General features: G+C 31.3%; 1 protein-coding gene across 1 annotated transcript in view; it reads right to left on the minus strand.

Moving 5' to 3' along the window:
- The window catches only part of LOC139486094 (uncharacterized), a 32886-nt gene extending 15842 nt beyond the window's left edge, over positions 1 to 17044 (minus strand). The window contains exons 1-2 of the mRNA XM_071270798.1: positions 16495 to 17044; positions 14534 to 14636 (exon numbers count right to left, since the gene is read on the minus strand). Of these exons, the coding sequence (XP_071126899.1) occupies positions 14534 to 14636; positions 16495 to 16806 (415 nt within the window). The 5' untranslated portion in view covers positions 16807 to 17044. The remainder of the gene's footprint in view (positions 1 to 14533; positions 14637 to 16494) is intronic.
- Positions 17045 to 22041: the final 4997 nt, after the last annotated feature.

The following is a 22041-nucleotide window of genomic DNA, read 5'->3' on the forward strand; positions in this document are numbered from 1 at the left end:
TATTCAAGGCCCGTTAAATCGCTCTTAATAAAATTGCCATTAACATGTAACATTTAAAAATTAATTGTCTATGTCTACATTTCATTTCAACTTCCTTCGATTTTTTATATCTAAAAATTATGCATCTACCAATGAGATGGAATAGTTTTTACACTCCCAACTAAGTCAGAAATGTTTATGGTATAAACTACTCCGTCCTTAACACTATATAGTCTTAAATTCTAAGAAGAATACGTGATATGATTGCCAATGAGACAACTATTCACCCGAGACCGAATGACACAGAAGATTACCGTACACACCATGGCAGTGGCAGTGTAATCTACCATTTTCATTTGTTTTACTTTCAATAATTTTTTTGAAAGAGAGGCAGGAGAAACAACGACTAGTTTTAAAAGCGGAGAAAAATATGACGTTTCAAGGAAAGTGTTCCCGAAAGCTGAGATTCTCGGTTTATAAAATGACAAAAACTGATGCATACATGCGTTTTCTTGTAATATACATGTTATACTATAGATAATAGAATAGATGTATATTGCTGCACCGACAGCTATTACAATAGTTTAAATATGTTTCAAACGTCATGTAATACTAATTTGCGAAAATTACTGGAGACTTGTACTTTGATGTCAGATTCAGTGTTCTATAGAAAAACAGCTCTTTTTCTAGATAAACAAATGAAAAAAAAAACATGTAAAAAACATGAAAATTATTGATAACTTTTTTAAAAGGTCGGTGACATAACGTTTTAGTGACTTTATTTAAAAGATAACAGAAATGACTTTCTTTGTTGAACTGTTTAGAAGAAATCATTGGTAGTTAGTAATGGAAACATTTTTCATTCGTATGTTTACTTTTAGAATGTAACCACCAGGAATCTTTAACTCTATAATCTAAAATCGATAGATACAAATCTACAGTTCAATGTGGAAAAGAATTATGCTTGTAGGTTCGGTATTATTGAATTATTTGAAAATATAAACAACAACCTAAAATTGTACATATTGCAGAAACACACAAAACTGGGATTGCCATAGTGACAAAACAAAGTCGGTAACCTCAAGTTTTTTCTCATATTTTATTCCTAAAAATATGAAATATCTTCTGTCAAAAGTTTAAGAAAAAATCACAGGTAGAAATTAATAGGCTGTTTGGTCTTTAAGAATATTTATGCTATCTAATTAAGATTTACTAGGGTCTAGATGGGGTTTCTCATTTTTTGCATTCTTTAATTTTTCACACCATGTTTTTAATCATTTATGTATTTTGACAATTATTATCTATTTTTTTTTTCAAATCCGATTATAATCAATTCTTTAAATTTTAGCACCCTATTATTTAGTTTATAAAGGAAGATGTGGTATGAGTGCCAATGAGACAACTCTCCTTCCAAGTACCAGTTTATTAAAGTAGAGTCAAGGTACGGCCTTTAACACGGAACGTTGGCTCACACCGAACAGCAAGCTATTAACAGCCCAAAAAATACTTGTGTAAACCAATTCAAACGATATAACCAACGGTCTAATCTATATGAAAACAAGAAACGAGAAACAATTGTAAACCATATAAACAGAACATCAGATTCCTGACTTTGGACAGGTGCAAGCAAATGCAGCGGGATTAAAAGTTTTACTGGTACCAAACCTTCTCCCTTTTCTAAAATCATTGTTTGTTCCTTATTTCTTATTTGTTTAATTTTCATTGGTCTAAATAATTGAATAGTATGAGACTGTCATACTAGAAGGAGGTCTAGCTAGCTATAAAACCAGATTTATTCCACCATTTTCATTTCCAAGTCGGAAATATAATAGTTATTACCCATTCGTTCGATGTGTTTGAGCTTTTGATTTTGCCATTTGATTAGGGACTTTCCTTTTTGAATTTTCCTTGGAGTTCACTATTTTTGAGATTTTACTTTAATTTTTTTTCTCTATTTTTTATTTCGTTTTTTTTCAGCGCGTTTATCCTATTATCATCTATTCTATAAACCCCATCCAGACGCTCTATCAGTTCATCACTACGATAACTTGAGAAAGAACCGTAAGGTCAAATTAGAAAACAGTTCTGAACTTTTCGCAACACTACAATAGTCAAAAAGACTGAAATGACTAATTTTTATCTGAAGTTTCATTTTTTTTTACTCGACATTCTTTCTTTGTCTGTATTATTTTTAAAATTCTTAACATAGTATGAATTTGTTTAATAAGGTTCTTGATTTTTCTGTGTCTTGACAGTATATAAATATTGTCTAAACATTTCTCGACACTATCTGCATCATCTTATAAGTGTCTTGATTAAAAAAAAAAAGATGTGGTATGATTGCCAATGCGACAACTATCTTCCAGAGACCAAAATGACACATAAATTACAATTAATAGGTCCCTGTACGGCCTTCAACAATGAGCAAAGCTCATACCGCATAGTCAGCTAAAAAATGCCCCGAAATGACAATGTAAAACAATTTAAACGAGAAAACTAACGGCCTTATTAAGTTAAAAAAAAACGTTACGAAAAACAAATATGTAACACATATGATTAGTCTAGACCAATTCTTGACTGTCCTAGATTTGTCTCGATCAGTCTTGACATATTCTTTGCATTCTATAAAATGTCTGAATATGTCTTGACATATTCTTGACATTCTTAGTAATGTCTGAATTGTGCTTGACACATACTTAAAAGTCTTTAAATTGTCTGAATACAGGTATATCTAGACACATTCTTTATGGTCTTAAAGATGTCTTTACACTATCACAACAGTATACATTTTTAGAGAAATAATTTTTTGGACCCTCTATAAATACAGTTTTCAAATTTTCCCAGAGTAGATAATAATTTTCTGTTAACCTTTGGGAAATTGACCAATTTTTTTATGCTAAATTATTTCACATCATAACTTTGATGAAGAAAATTCATTTTTTTCCATGGGGAAAATCCTGTCTATGTGTAATATTTAATATATATTGATGACAATGCACACATTTTCTTCTGTTAAATCAAGGATTTGTATAGTTAGTAGGACTATACTAATTCTTGGAAGAATAAGGATACAATAACTATCCTTTACTTTGTATAAAAATGCATTTTGTTACATGTACAATAATTGTTTATTTAGCATACATACTAACATTGAATATTATGCATGTAGAATAATAACATTAACGGTACCAATTTTTCTGCACCAGATGCGCATTTCGACAAATAATGTCTCTTCAGTAATGCTCGTGGCCAAAATATGTAAAATCCAAAAGCTTATATAAAAGATGTAGAGCTATAATTCAAAAGTTCCAAAAAGTATAGCCAAATCCGTGAAAGGAATCAGAGCTATGCATGAGGGAGATACATTCCTTAATTTATAATGATTTTTAACATTTTGTAACAGCAAATTTATTAACACAAAAAAATCCGTATTTTCATGCCAGTTCCGGAGTACTGGCTACTGGGCTGGTGATACCCTCGGGGACTAATAGTCCACCAACAGAGGCATCGACCCAGTGGTAGTGATAACATTAACGGTACCAATTTTTCTGCACCAGATGTGCATTTCGACAAATAATGTCTCTTCAGTGATGCTCGTGGCCAAAATATGTAAAATCCAAAGCTTATATAAAAGATGTAGAGCTATAATCCAAAAGTTCCAAAAAGTATAGCCAAATCCGTGACAGGAATCAGAGCTTTGCATGAGGGAGATACAATAAAAATATGACTACAGTTTGGTAAAAATCATTTAGCAATTATTTATAAGATTTAGGGATCACTATTTGTAATTATTCACAAACCCACATTTAAATTAGTTTATATCAACATACTAAAATTTGTATTGCTAAAACTTTAAATTGCAAAGACATATTTGCATCTAAAAAAATTGTAACAAGTGTAACTTGAAACAACAATACATTTTATAAAGAGAAATAAAGATAAAGTTATATCATGTATATTGGACAAGATTTGTAAAACTCAGAATTGCCAAGTAAATTTACAACATCATTCAAAATATTCAGAAGATGTCAATCCCGTCGAGAAATTTCAAGACAGTATTCAAATATCAAGAACTTATCAAGACATTTTAAGACCATATTCAGAATGTCGAGGATTTTTCGAGTAAACTTCATACTTAAATTCAAATGAAAAAGTGTCAAGATAGTCATATTTTTGGAGAATGTCGAATAACTGGGGTTTGTTTTGCAAATAAAGTCAAAAATTGATTTTTCAGACTTTTGAGCTTTTGTAGTGCAAAGATTAAGTTTAAAACCATGCATGCATACGGCAAACTTCACATAATTTGAATATGCTTTCGTCAAATATCAAATTATACTTATTCCAGAAAAAAAGGCACTTTTTGACAAGATTCATAAATTCAATTTTGGACGGAAACTTTTTTGTCCACAGGAAGATATCATTTCCCTCCCGCAAATGAGATTTTCCTCCTCCTACACTTAGGGAATATCGTTAAGAAATTTTCCGTTTAAATTTGTCTATTCTGCATTTTATTTTAGTCTTGTGGGCGATCGCAATTGAAAACATGTGTTAAAGATATTAGTGTTGTGTGTACGGATATATAACCGTACGGTACATTTATTATTCTTATCAAAACAAAAGGTTTTGTTATGTAATTTTCTATTGATTGGTAACAGGATAAACAAAACGTAAAAACATCAATGATTTTAAATATGATTAAATAATAGCCAACAGTTTATGAGTTTTAAATTGTATATATGACATTATACATATTTAATTACAAAAAGCAATAAAATCAAGACAATTAAAATGTTAGTTATTACTTGCTTGATAAATTTGTTTTTTACAACATAATAATATTTATTCCTCTAATCTTGCTTGTTACAAATTTCACCAAGAGTCCAAGCTTATCTTGTTTTACCCTGTTATACTCCACTGATTGTCCAGGGAAATAAACAGCTGATCCAACTTATTAACTTTTAAAAAATAATATAAAGGATGTATAATTTTCTTATGCAGAGATTTATCAATGCTAAAAATTCTTTCTAATTGACAATAACATTGGACATCTTGATTTATATGCATCTATTCCTTTATTAAATTCATTTTCAAAAATACTAAAGACATCAACAGTTTTTGTTCTCTGCTCGAATACATAGCATGACTAATAAATAGAAAAAACTTTATACTGTTAGTTACTATACTATATATAAAAATATTAATTTTCGCGAACCATTTAGGTCACGGAAATTCCAAAATATGGCATCAGTAAGGAGAGTTGTGCAAATAATGTGAATACACAGAACCCCCATCCAAATTATCTTTAGCTAAAAGTATTCATCATTTTCTATTTTATATGTACTAACAACATTCCATTTTTCTATAATTTCGATTAAAATATTCCAAAATCTGAGTTAAAAAAAGTCAAATGCCCAAAATAAACATTGTCTGATTGGTTGAAGTACTGTGGCGTCAATGATAAGCATAGCAAGCCTCGATGTAAAGCACACGCTTCACATGAATAAGGAGAGTTTTACAAATAATGTGAATACACAGATCCTCCATCCTATTTATATTTTGCTGAAAATGTTGCAATGTTCATCATTTCTGTTTTGATTCTGCTAACAACATTCCATTTTTTCTTTAATTCCGATTTATATATGTGGAACCATCAATAAAAATAGATGGCCTCAATGATTTAAACGCAACGCAAAAAATTCCGTTGACCCTGAATTCAACGGATCGATAATAGCATCATCACCATCAACAAAATGTTTACCGTTATCTTTGTGAAATTTCAGTTATATAGTTCTTTAATTAGAGAAATTTTGGTAAGTATTACTTATTAATGTTAAGGTTCTACTGATGTGCTCCTCTAGACCTTTTTGACGGTCCGTTTTATCCCATTTATCTCAATATTATCTCCGATGACAGTAATGTCAACCCGACCTATTCGTGTCAAAAGTGAAAATCGCATCGATTTATTGAACTAATTTCTTCTTAAACTGTGCATGCATTATTTCTGTATTATATGATAACCAATCACATTCACGTTGCATGTTTGCATGGAAATGGTCATGTATTAGTGAATTGTAAGGGCGATGCAACTTGAGGTCAGTGCGCGATCACGTGACATTATTATTTGTAAACAAATTTAAAACATGCTCCCCGCGTAACACGTGTCTGAATTATCCTTTCAAAGTGATATGAATCTTTCAATCACTATTTTATGAAATATTTCTAGGTTTGCATATCAGTAGTCAAAGTGAATTAAACGTAGTTCTTAGTTGTGTTTTTTTTTATATAGAATTAGAAGGTAAATCTACATAAGGGGGTCTCATTTGGGGGGGCGTGGTGTTCTGATCCCAGATCCCACTTACTGTTTTGTCAGATTCCCATATCCCGCTTGCACTATGTACATGAGCAATTTTCATTTTTTTGTCATTTCCGGGGTCCTGCAGAACCCCATTTCCCGTTTTCACGACAGACCTCATTTCCCGTTTTCATGACACAATAATTTGACTTTCACGTTTCACGCTTGCGAAAAATTGTCAATATTGGTCACGCTTAGACCCAATGAGAACCACACACTAGTCAGTTTTTAACTTCACCCAAAAAGATGACTCAACTTCCCTCTATATTTAAAACCTGCATACTAATTTAAATAGCATTTGCTCCCCTTGAACACTATTTGGCCCCTTCCGTGTCATTTCCCTTTAAATTTGCTGAAAAGTCATACTTTAAGTCCATTTACAGTAACGGCTAATATTTGATTTTACCATCTTAATTTCAATTTTCATATTGAACACATTTGACCATTCAATATGAGTTCCCATGTATTTTTGTCATATATGAAGGAGGTTTTAGGTCATGTTTTCCTAAACACCTTATTGCTATTTGTCTGTCTGGATTGTTAAAACCACAAAATCAAATATTGATGAATATGCAAGTTTTCAACAATCCCGGAACATTAACAAAGGTGTGTGTGAGAGGGTGAAAATTACCCTTCTGATGTACTGATATTTTTAGCACCCCAAGTGAGAATCTAACTCAGGACTTTCAGCACTGTAGCCATCGGTCTTAACCACAAGATCACGAACTCACATTTGATGAACTAATTTCTTCTATATTAACTGTACGTGCATAAATTCTGTATTATTTGATAACCAATCACATTCACGTTGCATGTTTGCATGATAATGGGTTCTGTATGAGTGAACTGTAGTGTATTGCAAAATTAATGCAAATTGTGACGTCAGTGCGCCTTCACGTGACATAATTATTTGTAACCAAACCGGCTTCTCATGTAATGTAACGGTTTATTTCGTCCTCTGTGATATTTTATCCTGAGGATAATTTGTCCCGGTAATTTTTTTCCAGGCATGGTATTTCATTTCACAGGTTGATTTTTCCCAGAGGAGTGAAAATCTATCAGATTTCTGTGTTATGCGGATAGTATGTACGGGTATATATTTGCCGTATTATACTTCACAGAACCGTGTGAAAAAGAGTCCCATTAACTACTATGTAAGTTACTCTCAATCAATATATACCTGACTATAATTATAAAATGTTTACAAAGGTAAGCAACTGTCTAGGGCCAGGTAAGGGAGGGGAAAAATTAGTATTAGTACTATTTCGCAGAACGATAAACAGATGCATAGACAGACCAAGGGGGTGGGGGAAATTTAGCTTATGACATATATGTAAGAAATCATTGAAGCTTGATGGGAGTGGGCAACCCTCTGGTCCATCAGAGCCCCCACACCTTTTTGAAAAGTTCTGGATCTGCCACTGAGATTTGCAGGTTTTCTTAGTAAAGATACCTTAAAATATCACAAACTGTGTGCTTTCCAGACCATAGTTTACATTTTTTTTCATATTTTGCCGTGTCAAAATGACCTAAATTTATAAAGGACAGTATATAGACCCAAAAATGGTATATCACATTCTACACATCAAGATTTTAGGCAGCAACCATTTGATTTTCTGGGGGGGGGGGGGGGGGGCTATGGTTTTTTTTGGAAAAAAAAGTTTGTTTCCAGTTTTTGGAGAAAAAAATAATTTGTTTTTGATTCTGAGAAAAAAAAATTGTTTGTTTCACCCTCAGCTGCCACTATATGTAATGCTAAAATTGAAAGAAAAAAATTGTTTTCGACTTGTCGCGAAAAAAAGATTGTTTTTCGCCGCAGGCGAAAAAAAAAGTTTGCACAGAAAAAAAAACCATAGCCCCCCCCAGAAAATCAAATGGTTGCTGCCTTAGCAGGAAAGACTGCCATTGGAGTTTTTAACCATTGTGACTTTTTAATTTGATCTACTCCACTAATTAAAGTCGTTGAAGTAGAATATTTAATGTAGGTTTGTCCACATTTTGGTATATATTAATACATGTTTAGAAATAATGTTGAGCCTGTTCCTAGATGCCTGTTATAGACTTCAATATTTATTGTTTATTGAAAATAAATGGAATCAATTCTTTCAGAAAAGTTTAATTCTATGGAAATGTATCCCCCCTTTTATAAGTTGAAAAGGCTACATAGAGGTCAATATACAGTCTCCAACAGAAAACCAAAAAAGGAAAAATAAAGTGAATTTTGGAGAATTATTAAATGTACATGCATTTGAAATATTTAAGATATATTGTTTCAATTTATTTAGTTCTAGGTTCCACATAACTACCATTTTAGAAAACGATTTCAATGCTAAGTCTATTAGAGGGATATTTGATTTTCATTGGTTGTAAATATGGAATCTTATTCAGTGGCAAAGGAAATAGACACTGACAAGTCTTAGATAACATTTTATATAGTTTTGAATTTTTCTTCGTCAGTTGACTAAAATTAGATGGAGGTGTGTTCTAATTTCCAACAGAGGAGCAATCAACCTATATCAATATGTGCATGAAGCAAATTGATAGTTGCTAGATACTGAATGATTATATCCACAATAAAGGTTTAACCTGTGCATATATACTTAAAACAAGATAAAAAAAGTCATGTCTTTTTCAGGACTTCTGAATCCAATCATGTAGTATGGAATGTTATTGAGATATGGTTTGGGTGGATGGATGGTCATGAAGGACCTGTAGTACAAAGTATATCACTGGATTTAGCTCTTTGTCTAAGTGTATTATTAAAGTACTTTGCTTTGAGCTCAGTTCATTGTTATGCAATTCATTCTTTGTGAAATTAAGATTTGACAGACAACTCTAATGGACAAGGATTTGTCAAAGTAGTATCATCTCTATGTACAATGTAAGTATTCAGGAGATAAAAGCATTCTATTTTGATTTGAACCATACATTTTATAAAAAAAAAGTGGGAACAAATTTACCGGACAATGCTACTCCCACTACTAGCAATATGATGCTAGGTTGTTTTAATACATCTGTATTGCCTGCTGATGACTCGGCCCTGAGTGTAAACGGTCCTTCAATTAGGAGGGAAAAAAATTATAAGGCCTATCCAGTATAAGGGAGCTACCATTTGATTTTTATGGGGGGAGCTAGGATGAAATTTGAAAAAAAAGGCAGGACAGGATTTTGAGTAAAAAAAAAAGGCAGGATGAGTAACTTGGCAAAAAAAAAAAAAGGCAGGATGACAATTGTTGTAAAAAAGTCAGGATAAGCTAAGAAAAAAAGAGGCAGGACCGAATAGACTGAAAAATAAAAAGGCAGGACAGAGATTACAACTAAAAAAAAAGGCAGGACAAAATTTTTCATCCTAGCCCCCCCCCCCCCCCCCCCCCCCCATAAAAATCAAATGGTAGCTCCCTAATCGATTTCTAAAACTATACTTCATTGCACATGTTCAACATTTTTATACAACCACAAAAAATTTGGGGTCGTAAATTGGTATCCTGTCCGAAAGATGGTTTCTGGATAATAACTTTATTATAAGTCAACAGAAATCAACAAAATTATAACACAACGTTTATAACCACAAAAGGAAGCTTGGGATTGATTTTGGGGGTTATGGTCCCTAAGGTTTAGGAATAAGGGGTACAAAGGTGCCCAAAACAAGCTTTAATCTAGTGTCGGTTTAAAAAGTTGTGTATAAGTATTTCAATTGTTCTGAAATTGTACCACAATGTTTAATACCATAAGTAGAAGGTTCGGATATATTGTGTGGGTTATGGGACAAACAGTCTAATAATTACGGACCAAAAACAAACATTTTTGTAAATTCAAGACCCTTAATTGGAGTTTGTCCAGAATGGTTCTTGAATTACCTAATACCAATGCTTTATGAAATCTTCTTTGAAAATTGGAGTTATCTTTCTTTGTTCAGTCAACTTAAATCAATTATACAATATACAATGCAATATTCACTTTATTACCAACTGATAAATTAAAGCAGTCATTAATAACCATTCAGTGATTGCAAGCACTTTCTAGGGTATGCCCTTTTACAAATGGAAAAATTATACATTTTTTTAGTTTCTGATCTCTTAACTGAAGTTTGTCTCCTCTAAATGTTTCTCATTTCAGAAATTAAAAAGAAAATTTCTTTAGATATTTTTGTTTGAAAGGATTAATATTCAGCAGCATAGTGAATTGCTCCTAACACAAAAGCAAAACAAATATTTAAGTTCATTAGACCACATTCATTCTGTGTCAGAAACCTAAGCTGTGTCATCTATTTAATCACAATTCAAACTCAGAGCTGTTTCCAGCTTGAATGTTGTGTCAATACTAGCCCCAACTGTTCAGGCTTCGACCTCTGCAGTCGTATAAAGCTGGGCTCTGCAGAGCATCTGGTCCATTCATTTGTTTATTTTTCAATTTGTGTGAATTAACATAGTTACAGTAAATGCTAATTACTGCACTTTCATACCACAACAAATATTGTATTGGTACATGTATCACTCAAATGTGTATCCATATAACAAAAAAAATGAAAAGGAATAATTTTGCATTACCTTTTGAATACTATGACTTTTTAGATATGTAGACATATTAAGACTCATTAGTAGATGTTGATAATATTGGCTTAAAATGCTTGAAATTCTATCAGATTACTTTTGGAGCAGTTATGAGTTTTGAAATTAGAAAGATCATATCATATGCAACAAGTGTAGTAAGTTTCAAGTTGATTGGAATTCAGCTTCATCAAAAACTACTTTGACCAAAAACTTTAACCTGAAACTCCCACTTCCATTTTCTATGTTCAATGGACCGTGAAATTGGGGTCAAAAGTCTAATTTGGCTTTAAAATTAGAAAGATCATATCATAATGAACATGTGTACTAAGTTTCGAGTTGATTGGACTTCAGCTTCATCAAAAACTACCTTGACCAAAAACTTTAACCTAAAGCGGGACAAACGAACGATTGGACCCACAGACCAGAAAACATAATGCCTATCTACTATTGTAGGTGGGGGCATAAAAAATTTAATAAATAACACTCATAATGCTCAGATTGGTTGTCATCGTGCAACATAGTTAATAACACCATATAGAAAAAACATAGAACTCATTTTGTCATAAGACACTGTCAAACATCCATACATACTATCCACACTCATCTGTGTCCACACTTGTATATAATTCAAAAAATAATATTTACTATCTGTGATTTTATATGCAAATACCAGATGTTGCAATTTAATATCAAAATCTATTTTACTTCTTTTAAAGAGTTCATAGATTTTTTGCCAAAATTTATTCAAATATCTACACTTCAGAATATAGTGAGCATAATATTCTTCTTGCTTACAAAAACTACACTTATCTGTCTTAGTTACTTTCCACTGCAATAACAGTTTTTTCAGTTGGAACAATATAATGTAATAATAATAACTTGCTTAATAAAGTTATCACTGTGAATCTTCATTATTGTAACGAGAAATAATTCTACAATCTAAAACACTTTATCTCTTGTCCAATATCTCGGTTAATATGCTTGTAATTAAATGCAACTGTTTACATCTTCTTCGTTTAAACTTTGGTGGATAACTGTCTCATTGGCAATCATACCACATCGCCTTATTTTTTAAACCAAACGATACTTTGTGTTTTGCTATTCATTATATAAGTTTTTCTTTCTTTTGGACCAATCTAATGATAAAGACCATTCCCAACTTATTTCTACAGTTTCGTCTTTGGATGTGCCGTTGAACCATTGTTACAGGCGAGCAGAGCAGTTGCGCGCTCATAAATAAAGGCAACAGTAGTATACCACTGTTCAAAACTCATAAATCTATGGACAAAAAACAAAATCGGGGTAACAAACTAAAACTGAGGAAACGCATTAAATATTAGAGGAGAACAACGACACAACATTAAAATGTAACACACACAGCAACGGACTAAGCATTAGACAACATCCGATGAGAATAACCAATATAACATCAAAACCAAATACATGAATTTGGGATAGAAAAGTACCGTGACACGTCTTATAGTAATGTGAATTCACACTCAAAAATAGGAGAAAACAAACGACACAACGGAACACACAACATAAACCTGTGTATTCCCACAACAAATTAATGTGGCTGTCTATAGTCAGGTGCTTGGTAGTCATTAAATGACGTTATCGATGTCTGTTATGTGTACTATTCGTCATTTTTGTTGTTGTCATAAATCAAGACGTTGACTTTTCGTTTGATTTGTTCAACACTTTCACAATTGAATAAACGGTAATTATGGACTTTTCGAATTGATTTTCCTCTAAGTTTAGTATTTTTGTGATTTAACTTTCTTGGAATTGGTTCATTGTATTTTTAAATTCTGTTTGATGGGTTTCTCCTTGGTTATCATACCACACCTACATATTCTATCACAACATACATTGTAAAAGCAATTTCACTTGCAGATTTCTAAGACAAATACATATATATATGTTAGCGGCAATAAGTGAAATAAGGCATTAATGTTAAATCCTAGGCAATAAGCTAACGCCTAGGCAGTAAGTCTATTGCCTAAATGATTGTTCGGCATTAGTCTTAAATCCTGAAAAATGTGTGCAGGCATTAAGCTTAATGCCTAAAATATAAATACAAGTAAATAAAAGAAATGTATTCAATTAAATACAAATATTTTTGTTACACAATAACATTATGAGAACTGGGGCCTGTTTATATAAACTGTCCTAAGATCGGTCTTTTAATACTATATTCTGAGGATAGAATTTAATGATAAAGTTAGGACCGACTTACGACATGTCCATGCATGCACATCGAAGATATCTTAGGATTAGCTTAGCTAGGATGTCCTAACCGCGCGTAAAAGAAAATAGCAAATGAGAAAACATTGTATCAAATTTAACCAACAACTTTGATTTATAAAGTGATTATTTATTAGAAAATAATTATTAGTTTTGAATTAAAGGTAATGAATAATTTTAATATTATACATTAAAACTCTATGAAACAAAACATACGTCAAGAAAATATAACTACGTTTTATATCAGAATTGAACAAACTAATTGTAAACAAATAAAATTGAATATATAATCGGTAAAATCATTAAATGCTTTGAGGGAGGTGAATTTGAAGTGTCACAGTTTCATACTTACAAGTTCGAGGGCAAATCTCGTGCATCTTTCATATAAATGCTGAGTACTTCAACTACTTCGCTTTATTACTGTGAATAACATACGTGTGAATATAAGAAAGAAAAGAAATTCGAATTTTAATGATACCATACTATATGGCACAGTTTCATCCTAAATTTAAAAAAGAAGATGTGGTATGATTGCCAATGAGTCAATTCTTCACAAGAGACCAGAAATAAATCACTAAAAATATGTTATTTATATTAAGACGCTTCAAATAATAATTCAATAATATGAAACTTGGTAGAAATTTGTGTCAATTTGCTATCACAAGTTTTGTAACTGTTAACAAAGATAATACTTATCAAATAAAAAAGCTTAAGATTTGAAAATGGTGTGAGCACAAAAATCATATCTTAATTTTGTCTACTTTCGACCGGTTTAAACCAGCTCGACTTGTGAAGTGTAAAAAAATTCAAATAGATATTATAACTATTCTAAAGAATCTCCCCACTTTTTTAATTGGAAACAATCACTGTTTTAAAATCTTTATAATACTACAAAAGCATGTTTTAACTGCTAAAATTACTAAATAAACTTACTAAATTTGAAGATCTGTCAAATGAATTCATATTTATGCATGTAATATTAGAAATATAAATAAGAAACTACTTTATATCGATAATAAATCACCAAATAATGGCAAATATGCATAAATTCCAGAGTTCACTTATTGCCTAAAATTATGTTCGGCAATAGGATGAATAATCATCATCAAATTTCAGGAAATAAGCTTAATGCCTGAAAATTTCAGGCAATAGCTTAATGCCTAGGCGTTAGCTTATTGCCTAAGATTTAAGCTTAATGCCGAATTTCACTTATTGCCGCTAACATATATACAAAAGACAGAACGAAAAACACGTTAAAAGGAACAATGAATAAAATTGAGAATGGAAATGGGGAATGTGCCAAAGAGACAACAACCCGACCATAGTGTACTTTAATGATATAGATAATTTAACTGCAATGATAGCTTTAATGATAGCTATATAAAAAAAAACAATTTTACCTTACCTTTCACATCTATATTACATATATTTATGTTATCTTTCAGAGTCTGGCAGAATTCTCCCTCAACACAAGCATCGCTGCCGGGACATGGATCATAATAGGAGTCCTATAAATAGTATAAACAAAGAAAATAATCAGTGTCAGTAACCCATGCTTTTGCACATAAAGCCGATTTCTAAACAAATTATTATCATAATTGATATAAACTACAACGCTATATAATGATATAATCGACGAGAAAGGCAATTCAGAATATTTTATGTTGAAGTGGAATCGGTAGTATGTATGAACCCACAATATATTAGGACACAACATGACGTACGTTGTGTTTTTGTTGTTTTCCGCTTTTCGTTTTGTCGTAATGTTGTTAGTTTGATTTTGACCTATATGTTGAAGTTTGATATCCCTCTGTTATCCTCAATCTCCCATGTTATTATACTAATCACTAGATTTGGATAAAGTTGATTTAAGATGTATTATTTTCTAAAAAAAGATTATTGGTTGAAATATTGTAAAATTTATCACTTCAGCGAAACTGAAAGGACGTAGTACGAACGCCGGTTAGATTCAGGGTTATGTTTTATCTTAAAGTTGTATTATCGACGTGGCCAACTCTATTAAACAAATTAGTTTACTCATGTAAACCACTTAGCTAATTCGTTCAAACGATGTAGATTGTCTGGCTCTTTATATCAACTTAGCTTACTTTTTTATTGTATTCTTATACATGTTATAGATTTCTAAATTTCGACTACAAGTGCAAATTGGTGAAAGAGAAGTTGAAAGACATAAAACTGTAAAAAAGAAAAAAGAAATTGAAATACTTTATAACTTGTCAGTTTTACTGATGAATCTACATTTTTTAATTGTATTAGATGAATTCTTCAAACGGAAGAGATACGTTACAGAAGACCTCTTTTGTTTTGTTTGTTTTATCAGTAGCAGATCAGGAACGAATGAAGGATTCAACAAAGTATATTTCACTTATGGTGATACTTATTCTAAATAAGAAAACAATCAGTGAATTTAACTGGTCAGCTAAAGAAATCAAAAAGAATACTAGATTGCATAAGCATTTATGTACTTTTTAAGATATTGAAAAATAAAAATATATTGAAAAATTGTTGGCATGCTTCAATTCAGATAATGAAATATTGCTTCACCCGAGTTATTTAAAGGTTTAAAGAGTTTGCTACTTGGCTTAGTTGTGATAACGAGTTAAATAAACAAAGTCGCTATAACAAATAAGTTCAGTCAAATGTTCATGGACCTCTCTTTTCATACATGACTTGATTATGTATGCAGATTATTTATGCCAATTTTTATGAAACATAATAATATTTTTTCTTTTTATTTTGATAAAATATGCAGCAAAAAATGTAAAAAATGTTTTTTTTTACCTATGTCATACAAATGTAGCATTATTAGATATAGGAAGATGAATTGTTAATAAAAATGTGTTACCAATAGTTATCAAAGGTACCAGTATAATAATTTTATACGCCAGACGCGCATTTCGTCTACATAAGAATTAGTGACGCTCAGACCAAATTAGTTGTAATAGGAAATTTATAGCAATGACCATATAATTGACAATCATGTCAACAACGAAGTGTTGACTACTGGGCTGGTGATACCCTCTGGTGAAGTAATCAATTCATATTAAGTAAATCCATATTATCTGTGAATTTTATCCAAAACAAGAAAAAATCTACTGAACAATAAAACAATAGATGCCATTATAAAACAAAACAAAACATGCTCAAAAAGGCAAATCACCAACACCCCTCCCAATAAAAGAACACCAATAAAAAAGAATTACTAAAAAAACATACAAATGCAATCAAAAGTAAAAACCACAAATATACAAAACGAAGAATAAAGAATAACCTCAGTTACTGAAACTCTACGATAGTCCATATCAATGCCCTGAGCATAAATCTGTTAGTAACAATCTTACTCACCCCTCTGTATTGTGTCATATCAACATACACACAATTTGTTTCGTCCACAAAATCTGTTTCTGAGCTACTAGACATTTTGTTAATGTCACATCTTCGTGTTATACTGTTGTAGTTAAATGAGCGGCATTTTGTTCTTCGGATACATTCATTGTAACATGCATTCGGGCCAATATTAGAGAAAGTGATATATGTATATCCGTTTAACCTAGCCCCAGTCTTATCTGCATCTACACGTAATGTTTTGACGGTGCATTGCTGAAAATATGCAACTCCAACATTATAGAGAAATACCACTACTGTAAAGACATCCATAGTTAGTGTATGATTATCAGCTTGAAATCAAATCTATCGTTTTTAACACATTCTCATCCGTTTCAACTCGGTCGATTCCGTACCTTAAAATAAAGAGTAGACTACTAGCTAATTGATCCCAAAATTACCCACACATGAACACATTCAATGTGACACTGTATATATACGGCGTTATTAATTATTTTTAATGCATTTTATTTTTGTTATTATGTATATTATTTCTTTAACTTCTCTGTAACATTTGTACTTGCATGGTTTTATGAGAATACACTATCTATCTATTATCCCCAAAACGATAACTTGCATTAAATAAACTGGTTTTGCGTCATTGATAACAATGCTTATTTAATATTTTATCGAAAATGTTACCGTTATGTTTAAACGTTTGTCATATTTATTGATTATCAACGGGCAAACACATTAACATCTTTGTCATGCAGTTTTGTTCGCGGTTGGTATATGCATTTCATTATTAAAATCCATCAATTGTATTTGGTTTCCAGATAATAGTTGATAATATTTCTACATAATTTATATTTATTTTTAAAATGTTGTCGTTGGTTACTGTTTATTTCTTTCGTACATTTTCTATCATTAATCAGGCCTTCGGTTTTCTTTTATGAATTGTTTAACGCTTTAACATGTCGGGGCCTTTTGTGATTAAAGGCAAGAGAAGTATACCGGTGTCCAAATGTCATAACTTGATTGAAAGAAAATATATCCGGGTTACACACTAAAACCGAGAAAAACACATAAACTATAAGAGGATAAGGAACTACAGGAACACTGAAGTGCAAAAAAAACAAAACACACAAAAAACCCGATAACATTCATAGAAACGAACTTTTGTCAACAACTGCCATATTCTTCATTTTGTACATTTAAAGAACATGGGGGTTGAAACTGGTTTAATGGCTAGCCAACCCTCCGCTTTATAACAATGTTAAATAATATATTGATAAAATGACAATACTACGTGGCAGAAACACAACACAAACACACGCAAGAATATTCATTACAGAGAAACACACAAATAAATAGTATAATAGTCGATACCACATGGGTAACATCAACGAACATATTCCATCAACGACAAATTAAACATCACAGGATAACAAAACCTGTGACGCGTTACGTAACTTACAAAATATAACTTACAATACAGCATGGGCAGTGTGCATTGCTGAACACCGAACAGTGATATATATGAGTCTTTTGTAGACGAAACGCGCGTCCGGCGTATATATAAAAATTAGTCCTGGTATCTATGATGAGTTTATTTACATCCACTGGGTCGATACCACCGCTGGTGGAGATTTATTTCCCCGAGGGTATCACCAGCCCTGAAGTCAGCACTTTTTGTGCTGACATGAATTATCATTGATATGGTTACATTTATAAATTAACTGTTTACAAAATTTTTGAATTTTTGAAATACTAAGGCTTTTCTACCTCAAGCATAGATTACCTTAGCTGAATTTAGCAAAACTTTAAGGAATTTTGGTCCTCAATGTTCTTCAACTTCGTACTTTATTTTTTTTTTTTTTTATTTTTTTTTTTTTAACTTTTTTGGATTTGAGCGTCACTGATGAGTCTTTTGTAGACGAAACTCGCGTCTGGCGTATATATAAAATTAAGTCCTGGTATCTATGATGAGTTTGTTTATATACATGGTAAATAGTTATTTATATATACACCATTTAATCTCTGGTAGGTAGTTGTTTGATTGGCAACCCTTCCACATCTTTTTATTCTTTTATTATCAGCTTTTTTTTTCCAAAATAGGTGCCCATAGCACCGTAGAATAATATCACAACTACTTTGCGTTATTGTGTAATTTTACTGGTATTACATGTTTATAACTATTACACAACTGGATCGATGCCACTGCTGATGGACATTTCGTCCCCGAGGGTATCACCAGTCCAGGTATCAGCACTATTGTGTTGACATGAATATCAATTATATGGTCATTTTTATAAATTTTCTGTTTATAAAACTTTTTAAAATTTTTTCTTATCCCAGGCATAGATTACCTTAGTCGTATTTGGCACAACTTTTTGGAATTTTGGAACTTTTTGGAATTTTTGGTCCTCAATGCTCTTCAACTTTGTACTTGATTGGCCTTATAACTATTTTGATCTGAGCGTCACTAATGAGTCTCATGTAGACTAAACGCGCGTCTGGCATATTAAATTGAAATCCTGGTACCTTTGATAACTTTTAAGAGGATCTAAGTAGATATAATCCTTTCACGGTTTCAAAGATTACTTCGGCTTTTGGGATGAAGTCTGTCGTACTAAGTCTCTGGCCTTCTATGTAATGTTTTGTTGTCTGTTCGTCATTTTTAGTTATTCTCATTGTACGACTAAAAAGGGTTTCAAAAGGGTAAAGAAAATAATTTGTTTCCTATTATTCACATCGTATACCTTATATTAATGTATTAAAAAATGAAAATCATATATCTAAAATGAATAAATGTAAGAATAGAAGACTATAAGATCTGTAGTATTCTACTTTAAAACAAAAGTTTAACAAAACATCACAAGATTCAAAGCAAGACAAGCATATATATATATATATATATATATATATATCTGATCATTATGTCGTCTATTACATTAAAATGATTCTATCTTTCCGTTTTAACTTTTATTAGACGCATGATGGTTCTTGCGTCCTGCATTAATTAGGCCCATCATGGGGGTGTCCAAGTAATAACATAATCACAAATGTTTGCCAATGTAACCACATAATCATTAATTATTTTATTTTAATGAGATAATCAAAAATTCAATCCAAAATAAACAAGTAATCAATAATCATGAAATATTGGGTCTGGTAATCAAACAATCACTATAAAAACGACCAAGTACTCAAATAATTAAAAAAAAAACCATTAGAAGACTCATTGATACACCAATCATCTCTTTTCCCAAACACACGTTACAATGATCTGTACGTCAAATCATGAATCATTTATTCCATTATTTAACCTTCCTGTCGAGTACAACATATAATGTACATGTACATTTTTATTGTGTGTTTTTTTTAGAAACTTGTCAACAGAAGAAAAACATTAAAAGAAAAAAGATTGACCCAAAAGAGGAGGAACGGATCATGAAGACGTTACTAATAGAGAATATGTCGTCAGAAGATTCCGATTCGGAGGACTCAGTTTTTGTCACACGTCCTCTGTGGTAGGTATCTTAAGAATTTAGGCACCTCATTCAAAAGTTAGACAGGAAGTATTACAGAATGCTTAATGCTCAGGGGAAACGGTTGAAATCAAAACGGACAATTGGAGAGTCATCTATCAGAATGTGCCCAAAAAAAACCGAAGGGATCGGAATGGATGTTTGCTTAAGGCCATTTATACAATTTTTAACCAACGGGGATTTTTTACGACAATTTGCACGCAAAATAGTTATATTTACCCATTCAATTAAATAGTTAATTGTATCGTGTGCTCTTAAGTTAATATCAAAATTCGGCAATTAATCATTTCAGATAAATGTCAGTTTAAAGCCATGTTTTAACTTTTTTACAAAGAATTAGTTTCATTTTGTCCAATGTATATAATATAGTTTGTTTTTGTTCTGTTTGATATTGTGTTGCATACAAATACATATTATATTCTGTTTTATTGAGATAAGAAAGTGAATACAAATATGTAACACTACTTACATATAACTAATATAACTGTGATTGAATAAAGTAGAACCACATAAAATATTATATTTACGTTACATTATTTTTTCTGCATGTATAAAGGTCTACGGAATTGCTAGTTCCTTTCCCAAGTAAATAAATAAAAATGTTTTAGATTGCAAAACAGATTTGTAAAGTACCGGCACTATGGTGCAGTTTTGCATCTTGATGGCGATTATCGTTGTAACTTGGTGATCTTGTTTGCTCATTCTGGTTCGTTTGATCAAAATGTTTTAGTCGCATCTTTTCAGACCTACTTTGACTGTCCCTTTGGTATCATTCGTCCCTCTTTTAGGATCATAATCATTAGTCATCTGGTTGATTTAATTGCTTTGCAGAGGTCTATATGTCGGTATCTTTTAAATTAATATAAATTTGTTTAACAAAATGCAGCTTTTATTTGACCTGTTGAGGGAAGCTGTAACGAATAATGACATAAATTATAATGTACCTATATATAGGTACCAATGTCCAATTGGTCGAACTAAAGGCTTGAAACTTTATAAGTTGAGGTGACAGCGACCTTGTTGGTGAGACCATGACCAGACTGTCGTTTCGGAAGTTACTATCAACAACATAAATAATCTCGTTTTCATAGATCTGTGCAACATCAAACCATCAATACATTTTATATATAAAAAAAAAGATGAGGTGCGATTGCCAATGAGAACCCTCCACAAGAGACCAAATGAAACAGAAATTGACAATTATAGGTCACTGTACGGCCTTTAACAAGTATAAGCATCTTTTTCCCTCCCCTCTCACACAAATAGCAATAAAAGATAACAAAATAACAACACACGAACGAACGAAAAACCAACAACAACGAAGAATGAATATTAAATCGAAACAATATCACAATTTAGTGTGGCTTACAAATCAGTATAAATGTGATTTATTTAGAAATTACCAGTGTTTAAATTTCAAATGTAACAAAAATTTCCAAATTAAATTTAGAAAATCAGAAATTTATAGAGATCATTATATTTGTAAACGTGAAATTTTATTTATAATGAAATGTTTAAATCAGAAAATTAAAGAATTTATTTTAGGCTTTAAACTAATTTAATCAAAAGAAATTGTCATTTAAATTTTAAATTTAAAGACATTTCCTGAAGTTTAAAAAATAAATAAATTTGAGATATTAGCAAATTTAAAGACTTCTTTAAATTGGGTTTAAAATTCAGGAATTTGTTGGTTAAATTAAATCAAAGGTAAATGTAGTGTAAATTATATATTTAAAAATTGTTTAAATTAATATGAAATTTTGAAATTTGAAAATTATATTAGCTTTGATACGGCGTTAATATCCAATTAAATGCATCATTTCATGCAGTGATGGTCATTTTTATAGATTTACTGTTTGCAAAAGTATGAATTATTCTTAATACTAAGGATGTCAAGATAAGCAGATAGCTTTAGCCGTATTAGGCACAGTTTTTTTTTTTAACTTTGGGTTCTTACTTAATGCTCTTCACATTTTCGCACTTGTTCTGGCATCCGAACTTTTTGATCTGAGCTTCA

The sequence above is a fragment of the Mytilus edulis genome, chromosome 8 (assembly GCF_963676685.1).
Source record: "Mytilus edulis chromosome 8, xbMytEdul2.2, whole genome shotgun sequence".
Lineage (NCBI taxonomy): Eukaryota > Metazoa > Mollusca > Bivalvia > Mytilida > Mytilidae > Mytilus > Mytilus edulis.